This window comes from Marmota monax, unplaced genomic scaffold, assembly GCF_021218885.2.
Source record: "Marmota monax isolate L192 unplaced genomic scaffold, Marmota_monax_Labrador192_F-V1.1 WCK01_AAM20220418_F8-fsc00036, whole genome shotgun sequence".
In the NCBI taxonomy this organism is placed as follows: Eukaryota; Metazoa; Chordata; class Mammalia; order Rodentia; family Sciuridae; genus Marmota; species Marmota monax.
This window is the reverse complement of record NW_026694491.1, coordinates 6,484,088-6,505,243: the sequence shown is the minus strand read 5'-3', so window position 1 is coordinate 6,505,243 and position 21,156 is coordinate 6,484,088. Positions and strand designations below refer to the sequence as shown.

The 21,156-nt window shown below is 39.0% G+C and overlaps 1 protein-coding gene across 2 annotated transcripts; it reads left to right on the top strand.

Annotated features, from left to right (window-relative positions):
• The first annotated feature begins 1,029 nt into the window (after window positions 1-1,029).
• Nudt4 (nudix hydrolase 4) lies at window positions 1,030-19,257 on the top strand. 2 transcript variants are annotated; one of them, XM_046419251.2, is made up of 5 exons: window positions 1,030-1,545; window positions 12,559-12,669; window positions 14,007-14,051; window positions 16,257-16,344; window positions 16,527-19,257. In XM_046419251.2, the coding sequence occupies exons 1-5, from the start codon at window positions 1,447-1,449 to the stop codon at window positions 16,727-16,729; spliced, it is 546 nt and encodes a 181-aa protein (XP_046275207.1). In that variant the 5' UTR covers window positions 1,030-1,446; the 3' UTR covers window positions 16,730-19,257. The 2 variants fall into 2 exon arrangements, with proteins under 2 accessions (XP_046275207.1, XP_046275205.1); XM_046419249.2 differs by having other exon boundaries at window positions 1,033-1,545; window positions 12,516-12,669.
• Window positions 19,258-21,156: the final 1,899 nt, after the last annotated feature.

Below are 21,156 nucleotides of genomic sequence, written 5' to 3'. Positions count from 1 at the left end.
GACTGTCTGCTCTAAAGTCCCTAAGTACCTGGAAAGGCAGAGGCTGACTTGTTTTGTTAGATGCCAGCGCCTGGCACACAGGAGGCTCCAAGAATGAAAAAGAAACAGATGTGCATAGACCTAAGCATGGAAGGCCTCTGTGGAAGGAGGGGTAGGGGTGGGTTAAGGGGTTCTTTAATACCAGGCCTCTTGGCTTCTTTCTCCGGGCTTCTATGACACTGAAATTTTGAAGTTGTTTGCCTCAAGTCCCTAAGACTGCAAGTTGCCAGATAGCAACAAATTCCAGTTATTTAGTGTTTGTGGCCTCTGCACCCAACTGTGCCTGTTACTTAGCAGAAGACACACAGGAAAAACAGTAAACGATAGCCATTAACTAGAATTAACAGATACATTCTGGAGGGTAAGACAAAGTGGGGGGATCAGAACAATTTTCAAAACTATGATTAGGCTTGAGCTGACTCTAAAAGAGAACGCGAACCATCCCCAAGCAAAGAGAAGGAGACGAAAGAAAGAAGAAAAACAGTTAATGAGGAAATTTGCCCTTCTTCTCCCGTTTCGGGGGAAATAAAAAAGAAGAAGAAAAGAAACCCTTAATGAAAGTCTCAACCTTTCTAGGCCTTCACGACTCTATGGTCACCGCGGAGCCTCTACAGTCGCTGCGGTGCCTCTGGCATTTCCTGACCAGTGTGCAACTTTGCAGGGGCTCAATGTACTTAGCTCCCCTCTTGAGGAGAAAATATTTAGGGTCCTCAGAGGAAAGTCGCGGGAGGACCCTTGTAAATAGGGAGGGAGGGACGGGGGTCTTGGCTTCCTTCCATTCACTGTCATTGCACGGAGGCACGGTCACTCCACGCTCGATCTAGCCCCAGCCGCGAGGCCCCTCAGAACCCGAGTCCGCGAGCGCGCAGCCCCGCCCCCGGGAGGACGAGGCCCCGCCCCGCCGCAACGGTCCGGACACGCAGGCGCGGTGGCGCGCGCAGGATGGCGCGCGCGGGGGGCGGTGGCGCGCAGGGCCGCTTAAATAGTGGTGGAGGGGGCGGCGCGCAGCCGCCGCAGCGCTGCTGCTCTGTCCGCGCGAGTCCTCGCAACTGTCTCCGCGTGGCGCGAGCCTCGAGCCTCGAGCCTCGCTCTTCCCCCTGACGGCGGCGACAGGAGGAGCGCAGGCGAGAGGCGGCGGGCTCCATGGAGAAAGGCGGACGCCGGGGCAGAGGCGGCGCTTCCATCCCGGCACCCGGGCTCCAGTGACCCGCGCTCGCGTCCTGCACCGCGTCGGAGCGGCCGTCGGCCCCGGGACTAACCGGCCTCGCTGCCACTCCCCGCGCCGCCGCCTTTCTACCGGCGCGCCGAGCCACCGACTCGCCCTCGCCCCTACTCCCCGGCGGGGTGGCGGCGGCTGGGCCCCCTCGGCGGCGGCCGGAGCAGCCTCGGCAGCAAGAGCCCGCCTCTATGATGAAGTTCAAGCCCAACCAGACGCGGACCTATGACCGCGAGGGCTTCAAGAAGCGGGCGGCGTGCCTGTGCTTCCGGAGCGAGCAGGAGGACGAGGTGAGCGGCCGGCGCACGCTGCGCTCCGCGGGGCCTCGGGGGCAGCGGGCGGGTGGTCCTTCGCCGGGTCCCCGCCGACCCTCGGTCTGCGCCGCGCCGCGCCGGGGCGATTGGAGCCTCTCGCTGCTCCCTCCCACCCTCCTTCCTTCCTTTCTCCCGGCTGATCGCGGAGACAAAGGGGCTCGCCCAGTCCGGCCCTCTCCGTCGGGGCCAGCGTGAGGACGGGAGGCCGAGGCGCCTCCTGGCCCCCGGGAAGGTCTCACCTAGCGCGAGTCACCATCTTAACGTGCGAGTTGAGCTTAAAGCTGGATAAACCTCCGGTGCTAACGGAGGGCAGAAATGGCGTGTTGCAGCCGGGCCCTTCCTTTTATATTTCCTTTCCACGTTACTGCAGCTTGCGGTTTCGGATTAAATCTAGGTTGGTTTGTGGAACAAGTAGCAGGTCCTCCCCGGGCTTTAAAGCGAAATCGCCTTCGGTCTAGTCAAGTGGACCCATGAGCTCAGATACAGTTGGCATAATTATACTTCGTTTTAAAAAATGGCCTCTTAAAAGTTTTTCTGACTGCAGAAAGGTGGGTACTGAAAGATGTCGGATGTCACCCAAAGGACTAAAATAAACTAGAAATGGGGAAAGTTGCCATTTTCAGACAATAACTGCTAGTCTTAGCATATTTATCAAGGCTTCTTTACTTTGCTTTTTGGCTTGACATCTGGAAAAGAGCGGTCTTCTCCAAAAGCAAGCAGTCAATCTGCTACATAACTCCTCAGCTTTGGGTTCATAGGCTGGGGCGAGGTGGGGGGGTTTCCCAGAAGAGCGGTTTTTACTTATTTCACTTACGTTTACTTAATTTTAAAATAGCTCACTGTTTTGAATTTGCTTAGGGCAATAAGCCACTTGGTAGCTGATGAAAATTTTTAACACTGTCGTTCCTAAAATGATTTGATAGGAGAAAAGTTAACATTCAGATTTATGTTTCCATAATTGTGACCAATAAAATACCAGGCTAAAGCTGGAGATGGGAATTTAATGGCTTCCTTATTACTAGTCTCTATAGTTCTGGTAGGTACGACTTATAGTATACACTCAGTGGTTAGTTCTTGCTAACAAAAAAATCACGTGCCTGAAAATTGTACTCTCTAAACTTTTGCCACCCACCCCACTCCCCCTTTTTTTTTTATTTTAAAGACACTATTGCCTTTAGGGCTAATCAACCTTTGGGTTGGTTCATCAGTGCTCTTTTGGAGTCCTTTAAATGTTAAACCTAAGTTCTGAAGGTGTTTCTAGAGAAAACCAGTGTCTTTCAGATGAATCTACATAGAATTAGAAACTACCAGGAGTAGGATCTCTAACATTTGCAGAATGAACAAAGCCAACAAGCATCAACTGTGTACTACCAAAAAAAAAAAATTAGGTTTTTGAAGGAAGGATCATATTGGAGGAACACATACTTTGTAGAAGAATATAGCTAACAGTGATCACAGTAAGAATCAAGGATCTTGTCTGACTTATTTTATGATCATATTCTTAGTTGAGAGTTTACAATGTGCTAGGTACAGCCAGAGGAAAGTTTGTTACATGTAATCCCTTTAACACTTGGAGGTAGTACTGGTTTTTCCTGTTAGAGGTGAGGAAGACAGTACAGAGCATAAATGCTTTGCCCAAATGACACAGTTAGAAAGTGGTGGAGTCAGAATTCGGTGCCCAATCCGTACTTCTGATGCTGGGCTCCTAGGAGGGACTGGCCAATAGCAATTAGATGCACACATTTGTTGAATGAGTGAGATTTTGTGAGACCGAGCTTCAAAGTCTTTCTGAAAGTATTACCTTTGAAGTCTTGCCATAATGTGAACTTGGAAATTCAGACTTTGTTAATTTTTTTTTTAAGTCCCTAAGGGAATATATAGGAGATGGAGGAAGTCAAAGTGATCCATATTGCATATGGTAACTTAGTCTGACAAGAGCTTCAAGAATTACCTTAGCAGATAAGTGGGTTGTTTTTATGCTTGGAAATTGTTTATCCTTGGTCCAGGGGTATATCTCGGTGGTAGAGATCTTTCCTACCTGGAAAGAGGCCTTGGGTTTGATCCCCATCACTGCCAGGGTGGGAGGGGGGGATTATTTTTTTTTGTAAAATAACTACCAAATTCATAGCCTGTAGTTGAGTAAATAGTCTAGCTCTGTTAAATAAAATGAAGTAAGGGATAAGATTTGGTTAATATATTAGAGATGCCATTGTGTAAAACTTTGTAAGTAATAATTGATTTTTTTTTGTAAGTAATAATTGATTTTTTTTGTAAGTAATAATTGATTGAGAAACCAGTGAATCAGCTTGTTAGAGGATATACAGAGGGAAGACTCTGAAATTCTCTGAAGTAAAATGTACAGCCAACTTTAACATCTGTTGTAGCTCTTCAAAATCTTCATTTCTTTGGTTGTGTACAGTTGAGGCTCTGTTACATGGTAATTATAGAATAAACTCTAGCAAAACTTTTAGTAAGATGTCCAGGAACACTGAATTTGCTTCCACTCTGTTGAAATTACATTGCTAGCCTTCCAAGAGTAGGATGCAAACCAGCTTATACCCACCTCTCTAACTGATGTTTCCTTGTGCTGGATTAAGAACACCTAGATCTGGTGAGGACATTTAAATGCATATTTTGAGGATGAGTATAAGTTGAAATAAAAGTAATTGCTATTTGACCATAAAAAGCTGTGTAGAGCTCACATCTGGCTCTCCTGGTACTGAGTGAGTTCTCAGTAAGTTCTTTAGAACAGGTGGTTCTGGAAAGAAGATTGTTCTGATAGCAGAGTCTGTTTTCTTTTGAGGGTGGCTTTATATATATTTTTTCTCATTTTTATCTTTATTCTGCCCTATGAGGGAAATAAGTATTAGAATTTATACAGGAAGAAAATAGGTAACTTGTCCCAAGGTCACAGATGCCTTTAGAGCCAACTAGTGTAATCCCAACAACTTGGGAGGGTGAAGCAGGAGGATTCCAAATTCATGACCAGCCTTAGCAATTTAGCAAGACTGTCTCAAAAAAGGTCATGATGTAGGTCAGTAAGTAGTAAACTGCCCCTGGGTTAAATCCTCAGTACCAAAAAATTTAAAAAAATATATACATTTAGAGGCCAGATGTTTTGCTTTAAAGTCTTAGATTTATTCAATCAGCCTCTCCAGAAAATTATTTCTGTGGAGAACCACCTTCAGTTTTGGCAGTTGGGCTTTGAAACAAGCTCACAAAATAATTTTCCTGTAGACTGTGCTTGTTTAGTGAAAGATGCCAACACCTTTACAAATAGGTAACTGAAAATTGGTTAACTTTGAGCATATTTGCATATATATAGTTTGAACAGTGCAAAGATGAAGTCTCAATTCATATCCTGTAGTGGCAGGTTAGACAAATGACTGATTAAAAGGGAAGTACAGTAAGATAAAAGTGCTTTCAGGTGCTCTGGGATTCACATCCAAAGTGAGTCATTTCAGAATGCAGGAAAAGGACCAAGCATCCCAAACAGAGTAAGACTTGGGACTGTGGTCTATAATGCTACAGCTTGGGATACCAAAAAACAAGGAATAGTTAAAACATAGAGTGCCTTAAAATAAGGCTAAGGACTTGTTAGACAGGAAAGGAACTCTTAGTTTTGAACAAAGGACATTTAGAGTTTAGATTTATTTAAGCATGAATACACTAGCAAAATGCCAGCAAAATAGGAATACTGCCAAGATGAGAAATAGAAATGACTTGATCCTGGATGGAATCTAGGCACAGTTGCAAGAGAGACATTATCGGTCCTAAAATCTGACTACTACTCTGCCATTGGACTTGGTGCTGTAATTAGCTTTTAACCTCCCAGAGCCAGTGGCTGCATCTTCTGCAGATGGTCTGCTGTAATACTGAGTATATATTCATGGAAAATCTGAATTCTACAAAATCATAAAACAAAGACAAGGTAGTCTCAGAAAGCACTAATAAATAGTAACAGTACTAATTAGAATTATTAGTACAATTAAGCCTCCACTAGTACAATTAAAGTCTCCGTCTTTACACTTTAAATCAGTAGTTAGTCCACCCCTTTCATATATATACTCTGGGGCTAATGTTTCATTAAGATTAAATACTGTCCAAAGATAGCTTCCTCACACCCCTGCATCCCTTTATTGGTCTTGGGAATTGAACCCAGGTCCTCATACATGCTAGGTAAGTGCTCTACCACTGAGCAACCTCCCCACGCCTTTTTATTTTGAGAATTATTTTCTCACTGAATTGCTGAAGCTGGTTTCAAATTTGAGATCCTCCTGCCTCAGCCTTCCAAGTAGTTGGGATGACAGGCATGAGCCACCACACATGGCTAGTAACTTTTTTTTTTTTTTTTTGGTACCAGGGATTGAACCCAGGGGCACTTAATCACTGAGCCACATCCCTACCCCTTTTTTATATTTAGAGACAGGGTCTTGCTGAGTTGCTTAGGGCCTTACTAAGTTGCTGAGGCTGCCTTTGAACTCACCATCCTCTTGCCGATAGCCCTCCCAGACCTAAAAAAGGGCTGCTGTATAAGTCACTAACCAACTACCTTGTTTGAGGAAATGCACTTCTATAACATTTTCATCTCTTTTTTCCTTAGGGTCTTAGGTGTATCCTAGCCATTGTTAAACCTACAATCTTTTCAAATGACCGTTTGTGCATGGTGGATGTTCATCCCCTGCTGCTCACCTAATTTTGGTTAAATTCCTTTGAAATGGCTAACAATGATAGAAGTAGATTGTGTCAGAGTTTTTGTTTTTTGTTTTAATTGTTGTTGTTGTTTGGGGCTTTGCAGTGCTGGGGATTGAAACAGTGCTGCCGGGAGCACTATACCACTGCACCATATCCCTAGTCCTTTTTATTTTTGAGACAGGGACTTGTAAATAGCTGGGATTACAGGCATGTGCCATCATTACATTTCGAATGATGTTTTTCTGGTATTTGTCCAGGGCATGCAAAACAGGGTAAAGTAAAGAAGCAGCAGTGTAGTGTAGGTGGAGGAATGCTTATGTGAAGGTAGTCAGGTTGAATGGGGTAAGAGGAAATGTCTTGGTGTCCACCACTCTGGACAGTTTTGGCTTTGAGGTTTGAATGTGATTAAAGTCTGGTTCTGTATCTTGGTGGAATGAGTAGTCTTTAAATCTGTTTGGTCTCAGCCCTGGTTTATATGGAAGGTTGGATGTCTACTTTCATCTGTCATCTTATCAACGTGACATATCTCCTGACAGTGGATATGGAAAATAAATTTAAAACCTTAGTGACCACGTATAGCTCTGATAGCTGTTAGTCTTAATGAGATTTTACATGAGCTTTGTTAGGTCAGTTGTACCATTTTTAGAACATAATTAACATGCTAACTATCTTTTCAGTAGATTGAGGATATTATAGAAATGTTTATTTGCCTGTTAGTGTGCTTTGGGGGGATAGCAAATGATAATACTTTACGATGATTCTGTGGGGTTTAAATGCTTCCAGTACTTATGAGAAGGACTCATGAGCATCTGCCCTTTTTTAAAAAAAAATTAATGTAATTGTAGGAAACAGTATGTTGTGATTAGGTAATTGTCTTCACCAAAACAAACCAAAAAAGGCCTTTAAAATAAATTGTGTAGTGGGACTGGAGTGTGTAGCTAAATACAGTGCTTGCTAAGCACATGAAAGGTCCTGGGCTGAGTCCTCAGTACTTCAAAAGAAAAAAAATTAAAAAAAATCAATTGTGGAACTCTACATGTATATAAATAACTAGCTATTAATATTTTACTTTTCCCACTGACCTGTATTAGAAAAAGAATAATGAAGCTGAGAATGTGAATTCATACCTAGTAAAACAATCTGTGGTCAGTATAGTACTAGCATCCCAAAGGTTTATCTAGGAAACAAAGTTTCAGTTGTTCATTATACTAGACATCAATCTTGAAAGAAAATTGCAAAGAAGATTTTAAATTTGTACTAACAGAAAGGTGTGATGCTTTTTTTGAGACAGGGTCTCAGTTGCCCTGGCTGAGCTGGAACTTGGATCCTCCTGCTTCAGTCTCCTGAGTTGATGGGATTACAGGGTTCTGGTAATCCTAGGCTTTTTTTTTTTTTAAAGCCCTTTGTGTTATTTTTATGTGGTGCTGAGAATCTAATGCAGAGCCTTGCCTCTCACTGGGAAGCACTCTATCACTGAGCTACAACCCCAGCCCCAAAACTAGGCTTTTTAATTTAGTGAACCCTTTCTCTTGAAAGAGAAGTGGAGAAAACTCTAAGATGAAGTATAAACAAACTGACTTTCATATTGTCATTCTTAAAACCCTCTGAAATAGAGCAGGTGTTGGTACTTGGAGACAAAGTAGGAAGTGCTTAGAAAATACTGATAAATTCATGTGCATTAATCTTAATCACAATCTCCTGCCTAAAAATAGCCATTTTATCCTCTCTTGTTGGCCTAATTAAAATATGCACATCTCACAGAGTGCTGTCAGTTTTTCATCAATCCGTATTCATCTAGTGCTGTGGATGGTTTGTGGAATTCCATAGCCATTTCTCATGCCCATGATGGACCTAGTTAATTACAGAATTGCTTGGCTGTCCTAGTTGGCCTCAAAAATCTGACCACTCAGTTTGGGGGGCTGGTTGAGGGGGACAGGGGCTGTGTTAATTGTCTTTTTTTTTTTTTTTTGGCACCAGGGACTGAACCCAGGGGCACTTAACCAACCACTGAGCCACATCCCCAGCCCTTTTTATTTTTTATTTTGAGACAGGATCTTGCTAAGTTGCTGAGACGGGCCTTTCACTTATGATCCTCCTACCAAGCCTCTGGGATTATAAGCGTGCACCACCACGCCTGGCCAGATTTATTTCTTCCACCCTGGCAGACCTAACCTCTTGTGTATAGAATGCCTGTAGGAGATCCTATCTCAAAACAAAAGATAAAATATAAAATATTCTGATAGAGTGCTTGCCTAGCATGTGTGAAGCCCTGAGTTGAATACTTATTATGGGAGAAAAAAAAACAAAATAAACTGATTTCTTGAGTGTTTCTCCTTAAGTTCAGGAATTTATGCTGAATTACTATGTCTGACAAGAGATAGATTATTCTTGCCATCTAAAGATTGAAGATTATAAAGACAAAAAGTAAATGGATTTAGTTTGATGCCATGAATATATTTCTTTCTTACTAGTCCATTTTCACAAAGAACTTTAAAAAGGGAATCTTTTTGATGGAAATTATAAGTAAATAATTAACATGTTTTTCTTGCTCCGAAAAGTATGTGTCTTTAAGGTGCTGGATCTGTGTTTTCCAATACATGGTCCTTGAAATTACTAGTGGAATGAGAAACTGAATTTTAATTCATCTTAAAAAATCCATAAGATTTTGCTGGCAAATGTGTTTCATGCTCAAAAAGGCATGAATAGGTCAAAAGTCAGGCTGGAGGTAGAGGCAGATCAAGGGCATGTAAGAGCTCAGTTCTGGTCTAGTGTAAATTTTTTGTTTTGTTTTGTTTTTTTAAAGATACACTTGTATGAACAGAGGCAATCTTCATTCTTTGATTAGACTAAGTCAACTTGTCCAAAAAATTTATGTAGATGTGTTTCATGGAACTTTCTAAATAATTTATGAAAGGGAGATGTTGACCCACTCGGTGGTTCCATGAGTTGGTGACTTTTGGAAGAAAATTTAGTCATATGTAGATGTCCTATTGATGATACTGGTTTGGTTTTAAAATATGAGGCTAAAATGTTAATTCAGAAAAGCCGACACAGTCTATGCTAGGGGGTTTTCCAACATTAATAATCTTATATAATTTAGCTATTAAAGACAGTCTTGGAGAATTGAGAACATATAGTCATTGACCTAGATATGTGACCCTTGGAATTTTATTTTTATTTTTTTTAGGACTCGAAGGAGGATGGAGTTCAAGGTCAGCCTCAGCAACTTAGCCAGGCTGTAAGCAACGCAGAGAGACCCTGTCTCTACATAAAATATTAAGAAGGACTGGTGAAGTGGCTCAGTGGTTAAGTGCCCTGGGTTCAGTCCCTGGTGCCCCCCCCAAAAAAAATAGTTGCTAAGAAAGCATAGTATTGTATAGTAAGATAATAAAGCAAGTAAAATCAGGTTATATGTAACTCATACCTTGTGACCAGAAAAATAGGTCTCTAACCCTGCAGTCAGAACCAGTAGTTGCCAATTATTTTCCCAGTGGCATAAGATACACTTTAAATATTTTTTAGTTTAGCATTTAATTTGCAAGTATTGATGTAGGACCAAGACCTTGGATTGGCCTAGATACTCAATAGCTGCCCCCCAAACTTTTTTTTTTTTTTTTTTTTTTGCAGTGCTTGGGAGTGAACTCAAAGTTCTAACATTGAGATACATTCCCAGCCCAAACCTCCTTTATGAATACATTACAATGGTTTTGAAATTTGATTTGCATTTTTAAGAATTTGAACATAGAGACTTTAGGTTTTTAATGGATTTTACTTTTTCTCCCATTCTTTTCTATACTGGGGATTGAACCCAAGGGCACTTTACCATTGAGCTACATCCCCAGTCCTTTTCTTTATTTTGAGACAGGGTCTCTTTAAGTTGCTTAAGGCCTTGCTAAATTGCTGAGACTAATCTCGAATTTACCATCTTCCTGCTTCAGACTCCCTAGTTGCTGGGATTAAGGGCATACACCATTGCTCCTAGTGTCCATAGTAGTTTTAATAGCCTATCTTCAATTAATCTTTACAGTCTTTTTGATGCATCTTTTTCTGCCATGATAGCATCATTATTTCTCAGTAACTATAAAACAAATAGAATTAGTACCATTGGGTGATGCACCTAATTCTTGGTAAATTAATCCAAGTCAATAAGTGGGGAGGATAGAGAACTAGTTAGTAGTGGCCAAGAATGACCGGACCTAAGATTTTTTTATTTTATTTTTTTGGAACAAGGGATTGAGCTTAGGGATGCTTTCCCACTGAGCCACATCCCCAGCCCTCTTTTAGATTTTATCTAGAGTACTTTTTTACATTTTATCTGGACACAAGACCTTGCTAAATTGCTGAGGCTGGCTTTGAGCTAATGATCCTCCTGCCTCAGCCTTCCAAGCTGCTGGGATTACAGGTGTGTGCCACCACCCCTGGCTTTAAGATATTAAATTCTCATTAACACCAATCCTATAAGAATAATTATTTCTCTTTTCACACAAGGAAACCAATGCACTGAAGGTTGCTTATTAGCACATACCTTATGTGTATCAAGGAATGGAACACCTTGGTTATAATCTTCTGTGCAGTCACCTTTGGAATCAAACCTATGTCTTCTGATACTCACTACATTTCATTAACTGTGGCTGTTTAGCTTCTGATTTTGATACGTAACTACTTAGTATTATTTAAATTTAAAGCTGTCTTACATTTCATTTTATCAAAATTGCTAGTTTTGAACTTGCTACCCTCAAAGAATAGGCATCAGTAATTCCACTAAGACCTTGTCAGCCATCATGTTAGTTTTCAGTGCTTTCTCTGGTTTTGTTACTGTTTTACAACAAGTTATTTGCTTCAAGGAATGATGTCAGTGCAAGCAATAAAGCCGTGTCCAGATCTAGAGTGAAACAATGCTGACTCTCTTGTAAATGATCATTGGCTGTGATGAAGGTGTGTCCCTAGGCAAAGGTGTACTCTTTTATAGTAAGGGAGGTATATTGCCTAAATAGGCATTTTCTTCCTACTCAGCCGTTGGGGGATTTAGGGGGAAGGTAGAAGTTTGAACTACTGACAGTCTGAACTTGTCGTTGGGAAAGGTAAAGTTCCTGTTACCCTACCTCAAGTAGGAGGAGGCATCAGTACTGGCTGTGAACGAAGGAAAGAGCTAGGGAGATAGAACTGCTGTAGTGCATGTCAAAAATATATATATATCAGTACCCACATCGGAGATTAACTTTTGTTTAAATTTACTTGAAAGCAATATTCTGTGATAATTTTGCAACATTATTGTTGTGGTTAAAACATGTTACCTTCATAATATCATTTGACATTGATAAAGATTTTGTCATTCTTTTAAAACTTGAGTGGATTTTGACCTAACCTAGACCACAGATTTCATTTTTAAGACTGGTATGTAATACTATTCCAGGTACTATTAAATAGTTAACATCTAGGATACTTGTCTTGATAATATAGTGGGGGTCTGTTGTTTTGAAGAATTTATATAGTTCAGGCTTAATGGTGTCCTTGATGAGAGTTCTGTAGAGTGTTCCTATAAAAAGCCAGATAAGTATTTTAGACTTTACAGGCTGTATAGTGTAAATATAATTCACCTCTGCTCTTAAAGGATAAATCAGCCAGATTAATATGTACAAGTGAATGAGTGTGACTTGGTTCTAATAAAATTTTACCTATGGACACTGAAATATTTATAAATGTCATCTGTTTTAAAAATAGAAAAACCCTTCTTAGCTCATAAACTGTACCAAACAAAACAGGTGGTGATGGAATTTGCTAATGATGAGCATAAAAATGACAGTTCTATGTACCAAGCATTGATTATACATGCATTTCCCTGTTCCTTTTTCACAGCATCTGTAGTCTTCCAGGTATTCATTACATTTTAACAAGGTGACACATCTATGGTCATATCCTTATATGGAAGAGTAATTAAAGATTTCCTAACTAAAGAATAACTGATAAAACTGCAAACCCCAGTGTGTTCAACTTTAGGATTAGTAAATGAAGTCTTTGCTTGTATCCTTTGTTAGTATCCAAGAATTGGGAAATTTTACTAATTGAATCTAATATTTAAATTATCTCATTAAATACAGAATGGTTTAGTAATGTAGTTATATTGTTGGATTTTTGGTCTTTGGAAACACAAACCTTTTTGGTAGCATAAGGTGTACTCTTAGTAATTTTAAAGACATTTAAGAATGAACTACAACCTTGCAAAGGTTTGAGAATGTTGTTTGTATCCATAGTGCTTCTCAGGCTGGAAATACATGGTCACGGTGGGTCTTGCAGGTGCTGTTGGTGAGTAGCAGTCGGTACCCAGACCAGTGGATTGTCCCAGGAGGAGGAATGGAGCCTGAGGAGGAGCCCGGCGGTGCTGCCGTGAGGGAAGTTTATGAGGAGGTGAGGTGAATGGTCATTTATTCTCCTTTCACACACACTGTACATTGGGATTCTACAGAAGGGTCTTCTGTGTGAGGTGTACAAACAAGGTATTTTGCTCAGCAACACTGAGGAGAAGGCAAGAAGTTAAGCAGGTCCCAGCAGTGCTTTTTCGTTGTTTTCTGATAGAACACCGATAACCATGTGACTGTAGTTAGCATTTTGGTAAACCACGTGTTTTTTTTGTTTGTTTTGTTTTTTTTAACCTGGTAAAATTGAGGTAAAGTCAGTGTGGAAGTTGCTCAGAATCATATTGACATGTAACTTCCTGATTGTCCTGATTACTTGATCAGTGATCAGTGTGTAATATTATGGCCTTGGCAAGGTTAGTATTAACATCGAACAGGAATGCATGGGTCATAAGCTGTAATTCTATCACAAATGAGTAAGAAGCAATTGCTGGGGCTGGGGTTGTGACTCAGCGGTAGAGCGCTCGCCTAGCATGTGTGAGGCCCTGAGTAGAACCTCAGCACCACATATAAATAAATAAATTAAAATTTAAAAAAAGAAGCAATTGCGTTTGTTTTACTACTTTTGTCATCAAGATCAATAAAATATGACACTCCCTCATGTATAAAAAGCACAAGGGGCTTGCTTGTATTCTTTCAGTTGATAGAACTTAACTTACTCGAAGGCAAAACAACAAAGTGAGTAGTGGTGCTGTTATAAATGGGAAGGGAATGCATAAGCCCATTCTTAGGCTTTGTACATAAGGAGAGGTTTCACAGCAGTAGGTTGGTAATAATAGCAATTTCCTGAAGGAAGGACACCTTAAGTAGAGGGAACGGCATGTCCAGTGGTATTCATTTGTAGTATGAAATGGGGAACAACTGAAGTTGCAATAGGTTGGTTACAATGCTAGGAATAAATAATGAGGACTGTGTAATATAAGGGTGCATAGAAGAATCCTAAATCTAAGCCATGGGAAAAGAAGAAAGGGGAAAGATGGATCTTTAAGAAGACGAAGTGTGTATTTACAGAAGTCTGGTTTCATTCATGTTTGACCCAAATTGGTAGAAAATCTAATTTCTATCAATTCTTGCCACTTCTTATAAAACAATAATCTGATCAATAAGGAGTCACATGTAGAAAAAAATGAAGCCATTATTTTATAGCAAACCACAGGACCTGAATCTTGGTATGGCCAAAAAACTTCACAGAAGCAGGAAGATAGTGATTTGGTATGGGAAGGCCCATTCTGTTTAGATTCAAAAATTGAAAGAGACAGAATAACTTATGTAAATTACATTATTATGAAAAGATAAATATTTGCATTTCATCCTTTTTTTTTTTAATAGGCAGGAGTCAAAGGAAAACTAGGAAGACTCCTGGGTATATTTGAGGTGAGTTACAAAAGTAATCCTCACCTTGCTGTTTATAGCATTTATTCCTTTTGAAGATCAGCAAGATAATCTGGCAGCAGTCTGAACCAGACATTCCTCTAATACTATCTGTAGGCAAGGTAGTCATAAGGATTAGAAAAGGAGGAGGTAAGTAAAAGCCACTTCACCTTTTTTTATATACCATCCATTTTTATACAGCATTATTATGGTAGTAATTACCCCCATTGGCAGTATAGTAAAATCAGTGCATTTCCAGTCCTAGATATATGGGATACTAGAAACATGGGGACATTATTTTTTCAAGATAATATTTAAGGGATAGTTCAGTCTTTAAGGTAAAACCATATAATTTTATTTTTATGCTTTTAGGAAATTCAGAATTCCAGTTGTTCAGCACTTGGGAGAATTGATGACTCTCACAAGTATTCAGTAGTTTTTAGAGTAAAGTCCTAAAAGCATAAGCATTCAGACTTTTCAGAATTCAGCACTTGTTTTACCCAGTTTCATAGCACCATCTCCTGGTTAAACTGGAAAAGATTTGTTTTCAGTAATTCAAATATCATAGTTCAAGTGACATTTGTCAATATGGTGACAGGTCTTTGAAGAAAACTCATAAAGCTCAAAATATTGGAAGGTAACAGTATTGTTTTCCAAGTACTATTCAACAGAAAATGTCAATCAATATATCTTTTCCCTTAGAAAATAAAACAGAATCGTTTTGCCCTTTTGCCCCAGTGATTTCAATGAATTTATGAATGTAGTGTAACAGATAAATATTACTTGCTAGGCATAGAAATAAGAAAAACAATTTTAAAAAATAAAGAAAAATAGTACTGGGGATGTGGCTCAGTATTAGAGCAGTTGTCTAGCTTGTGTGAGGCCCTGGGTTTTATCCTCAGCACTGGAAAGTAGCAAATGATGATGATGATGAAGAGAAATAATAGTAATAATAAAAACTAATAAGTGACTTACCATGTGTCTAATTTGCTGTTCATACTCCTTCCCAAAGACACAATAAACTGATTGGATTATTCAGGTTATTTGTGGTAGGAAAAAAATCGGGGCAATTATTTAAAGTCTTAGACTACAGCAAACGACTAAATTTAATTGGAATGAAAGTGAGTCCCTTCATTTTAAATCCACCTTTTATTCAAATTTTTAGAGACAAGACTAGGTGCCAGTTTTAATAAGGACAAAATTGAGTTTCAAGCATAATGATTTTTGGGAGGGGGGAGGTACTGGGTATTGAATTCAGGGGCACTCTACCACTGAGCCACATCCCCAACTCTATTTTGTAAGAGACAGGGTCTCACTGAGTTGCTTAGCACCTTGCTTCTGCTGGCTTTAAACTCATAATCCTGCTGTCTCAGCCTTCCCAGCTGCTGGGATTAGAGGTGTGTGCTGGTTTAAAAGATAGTTTTTAAGAAGGGCATTAACCCAGGTATTCTGAAACCTGGCTGTGTGTATAAAAATATCAACACTTTGGCTTTATCCACAAGTGAATTTTCTCTTAAAACAATTTTCCCCCATTCTGAGTAATCAAGTATAACCAAGTTCAAGAAGCCCCAGTCTGGGTTGGTAGGACTGTGCTTTTCTGTGTATCTGGATAAACTGGAATATTCTATAGGAACTGGTACTTTTTCTCTACATATATCCTGAAGGAAGCAATTTTTCACAGCACTGAATGGTTGTCAGAATTAGCCCCAGGGAATAGGAGCTAGTGTAAAAAGAATATGGTTCTTTTAATATAGGTTCCAAATTATAAGATTTTATTTATGAAAACAATGTTGAATATATGTAAGTCAATGTTAAAAAGTTTACTATTAGGCCACGTGTGGTGTTGCACAACTATAATTCCAGCTGCGGTGGAAGTTCACAAGTTTTCTATGTCAGCATGGGCAACTAAATGAACCCTGTCTCAAGAAGAGGCTGGTGATTAGCTCAGTGGTAGAGCAACTGTGGGTTTAATCTTCAGTACCAAAAAAGAAAAAATTAATATTCGGAGCTAGTTTCATCATTGGTGAAGAAGCTCCAGTTCTCATCTTTTAAACTTTAATTTCTTTAAATAACTTTTGCTAAACTGTACAACTGAGAATAATTGACTGTTGCTTAGTCAGTGCTATGCCAGAACTGTTTATTTTTCCCCTGAAAATACATACTTGGCTTATTCCTGTAGATTAAAATGCTTTTCTTTTTATACTCAAGCAGAACCAAGACCGAAAGCACAGAACATATGTTTATGTTCTTACAGTCACTGAAATATTAGAAGACTGGGAAGATTCTGTTAATATAGGTGAGTTCCTATTCTTTTTGCTCTCTGGTCTTCTGAATTATCTTAAAACTCTTTCCTGAAACATTGTTTAAGCTGTTTCTAAAGAGTTATTTGGGAGGGTGGGGGTAAAGGTCATTGTTAGTAGAGTGCAGCTTGCTATTTAAAATTGACTGTATAGTAACTGTTGTCATACTATTCTCTAGGAAGAAAGAGAGAGTGGTTCAAAGTAGAAGATGCAATCAAAGTTCTCCAGTGTCATAAACCTGTACATGCAGAGTATCTGGAAAAGCTAAAGCTGGGTTGCTCCCCAAGCAATGGAAATTCCACAGTACCTTCCCTTCCAGATAATAATGCCTTGTTTGTGACTGCCGCACAGACCTCGGGGTTGCCATCTAGTGTAAGATAGAGAGTTTGGGGAGGGCCTCCCCGACCATGTGTGATCTCTTGGGGAGAGGCTTCTTCACTTTCCTTGGCAAACATCTGAATGATGCTCGCAACTGTCTGAATTTGCCATGCAGGGATTTCAAACAATTTGCATGTTTTTCAGATGCTTTCAAATCTTCTTTTTAAAAAAAAAGTGTAAAATATTTTTAATAAGCCAAAGCCATGTGGAATTTTTTTAGATGCCTTAACTGTGCCCCCTCATGTTATTTTTGTCATTTTTTTCCACAGCATTTTTTTAGGGTTTTTGTTTTGATCTGTCCATTTGGCATCAGTCTTTTATCAGATCAAATTACTTGTGGGTATGTTCCCCCTAAATTGTTTTCTCATTTGCAGCATTAATATAGTCAACAAATCTTTCTGTGGTGGGAATTAATGGAAAATATTCGTAGTATTAAAGAAATCCATCCATTCCAGAACTTGTTTCATAGGATAAGAATTTAAAATCATAAATTGCACATTTGGACTGTCTCTGTATGGTCCTTAACTGTTCGGGCAAAGGACTTCAATTTGATATTTGGGAAATTTGTCAACTCTTCTCTAAATTTGCATAATTAGTATTATTATGTTGCTGTCAACCTGAAATGGCTATTTTCCCTAAAATTCAATAGTAATTTAACACAAAATATTACTCTATAGTGAGTTGGTGATTTTTACGGAAATACTGTTAGCAAAATGCATGATGTAGTAAATACATCTTATCATGAAGACAGTATTCACGGAATTTATTTAGCATGCTCAGTTGCCAATTCCCTTTGTCATTGATCTCTTACATAGAATATCTTGGAACCATATTTCCCTCAATGTTAATTGCCCTTAAAACATTTTCAGTTTTAATTTAGATTTACCAAAAACCACAGGATTAGAATCTCACCTTCAGGGCCAAGTCAGTGATGGCTGCACCACAGTGAAATACAAAGGCCACCTTGCTGTTCAGCTGCTGTGGGCTTAAGATTGTTAAGGCACCTTCAAATGTCTCATCTTTTTTAGGTTGTCAGTAATTACTATTTGTCATAACTTTTGGGGCACTAAACACACCTGAACTAAAAATTATTTCATCTTACCCTTTATACTCACTTTAAAAATCAGGCATCCCATCTAAAACAAATAAGTACCTGGATTGAAACTCCTGCACTTCCCCCAACAAGGTCAGAAATAAGGGGAGAGGAAAAAAAAACACTTTTGTAAATATTGTAACTGGTGAGTATAAAGTAGAAAAGGTATAGTTAAAATATTTGCTCTCTATATAACTGCTAACCTTTAAAAATATAATTGCTGCTAAAAATAGAGCTCTTATATTTCAGGAAAATTGGTGCCGTTTTGAAAATGAGATCTTGTGCCATTAAAGGCAGCTGAACTAAATATAAACATAGTTCACAAATTAATGCTGTCAACGGAAGGAGTAAAGTAGAAAAACTTAACCAGTGACATTTTATCCTAAATTATGTAGTATAATCAAATGTGATCATCAGAATTTTTATATTTTTCTTTGTACAGAGGTTATGTATTCTGAGTGTTTTTAAAAAAGGAAACATTTTAAATCCCACAGATTTGTGTCAATCACCAATGGACTTAAGATTTTTTTTCTCAGTAATCTCTGAAATTTGTTTAAATTATACACTTAACACAGCAGACAAACTGGATTGTTTTTGTATATAAGACTGCTTCCACCTGAAATGCTGTCAAGAGTACTTGGGGGGTTTATCTTGTACATGATATTCTTAGAGGTAATAATGCATGAACTTATTTTATAAACTCTTGGACTATGTATTTGACATGTAAAAAATGTACAGTATTAATGTCAACCATCTCTTAAAAGTTAGCCTATAAATATTGTTGTATAATTTTCTTTGGTCAGAAACATTTTGGTCTAAGTAGTGCCGTCAGGATTTTCTTCAGTGCCATTTAGCAAAACATCTGTCATTCACCTATGCAACTAGCAAAAATGTGTATAATACTACAGAGTACCTTACAGTTTCACTTTTAAAATTTCTTCACTGTTCTTGTGGAACCTGATCTAGCAAAATTAGAGGAAAGCCCCAAGGAAATTTACTTGAAAAGCCAACATTTCCAGGTTAAATAGTGGAATCCACTACTAAAGATAACCAGTAAAATGTCTACCATCTCAACCCTCCAAAGTTTGCAAGGTGTTGAGGCTGTTAATTGTGCTTATTTGTGGGGTAGTTGAATAAAATTGGGCACTTAATTTTTCGGTTCCTTGTTCCTCATGAAAAAGCAGTTACTGTAAATTTGATTTGCAGACAAAGTAGAATCTGCCCTGCATGTTGTTTTGTAAAGATGACATTTTTCCATCCAAGCACATGCTATCCAATTTCCTGTCTATCACACTATTGTATAAAGAGCAGCAAAAACTGGAGGGGGAAGTAACTGCTGTAAACACTGAATTGCTCTGCATGGTCTTATTTGAGATAATTGGTATAAGAATCTTGACTTTTTTATATTTGGAAACATCAAATAAAAATGAAAACAATCCTTTGTGGTTTTGTTTTGTTTATATGAGCTTTCTGAAGTTTTAGGGTCAGGTAGGTACTTTTTTTAAATTTTGAAATGGGTAAAGTACATGTTTTTGCCTTAATGTGACTACCTAGAAGAAACCTATATCATTTAGGTAGGGATATTTTACTTAAGGATTCAGCTGAAAGAAAAGAGAAGCTCTGCAGTGCTATCTAGGTAATCACTAATTTATTAAAGTATGATTTTAAGAATTAGTTGTAGGTAATTACTGTAGTTGACTGAGGTGGTTTCAACTGTTTCATGTATTTTTCTTCAATATTTACCAATAGCCTCACATACTCAGAATCTGCTCATACAGAAATTTACATTATGGTGGCATAAAGAAAGTGACGTAGCTTATGTAGGTTTCTAAAATCTTTTGAGGCTTTATAGCTTTTTATGTACACTTCAATATAGGTTTTTATTTTTGATACTGGGGACTGAACCCCGGGGTTCTTAACCAGTCACATCTCCAGCCCATTTTTTTAAAAAATATTTTAGAGATAGGGCCTCATTGAGTTGTTGAGGCTGGCTTTGAATTCACCATCCTCCTGCCTTAGCCTCCGAGACACTGGGATTATAAGGTGTGAGCCATCATGCCCAGCTCTATAGCGTAAAAAGCAATAGATGTTTATGAAATGTCATGCAAAGCAAGTGCTCTGCTACTGAGCTACAACCCCATCCCCTCCCTTCTATGTAATACCATCCTGACTGATGCCATTAGCTAAATTCCAGCAAGATGTTTCCCAAAGACGTATCTTAGCAAAATCATTACAGAGCAAATACTCAAAAGGTTCTCTTTTTTTGGTGGGGGTGGGTGGGGGAAGGGGAGCAAGAACAAAGGAGTAATGGTTAACCTATTAGTAGAACTCAGTGCCTGATTCGTGAGAGGCATGTGCTACATACAACCTCAGCCCCGCCCCCCCAAGACACTCTTATAACCTAGTCTTAGAATTCTGTGTCATGAGAATTCTGCCATCTTTTGTTCATGAGAATGTAAATCTGATCCATGTTCCAAAATAATGGTCCCAGCCAGGGACCATGGTGCACACCTATAATCCCAGCGGCTCAGAAAGCTGAGGCAGGAGAATGGTGAATTCAAAGCTAATTTCAGCAAATAGTAAGACAGGCCCTAAGCAACTTAAACTTAGCAAGGGTCTAAATATAACAAAAGGGCTGGGGATGTGGCTCAGTGGTTAAGCACCCGATTCCTTCCTCTGTACCTAAATTTATGGTCATAGATGTATTGCAGAATTTATGAAATTGGTATTAAAAATGGAATTAAATTATGGCAGTCTATTTAATAGATACTATGCAGTTCCCTCCCATAAAGAGGTCCAGCCACATGTCAAGTTCTTAGGAAAGTGCTAACCGAAAAGAAGTCAGCATGTTTTGTGCACATATTTGTTTATATCGGAAAAGTCTAACAAAATTAAAGATCACTTTTTAAAAAGTTGTACGAATTTTAGATTTTCAATAAAAGCTACCTGTTTAGATTCTTAAAAATGTTTTGAGAAATTGTCAATGTGACACACATTTTTTTTTTAATTTGTTGTCTATGAGCCCTTGTTTATTTACATGTGGTGCTGAGAGTCAAACCCAGTGCCTCCCACATGCTAGGCAAGCACTATACCACTGAGCCACAACCCCAGCTTGTGACACATTTTTGATACTGGGACTTGAATCCAACGCCTTGCACAAAAGCAGTAATCACTTCCAGGGGTTCCACATCTTAGTTAATTTTAGTTCAGATCTCAATTTTGCAGCAAGTGGAAACACATCAAAGGCAATTCCTAGACTACTATTCTTAGCCTCAATGATACAGAAAATAATGCAGGAATAAGTGTATAGTTGAGGAAAGAGACAAAGTATGACCAG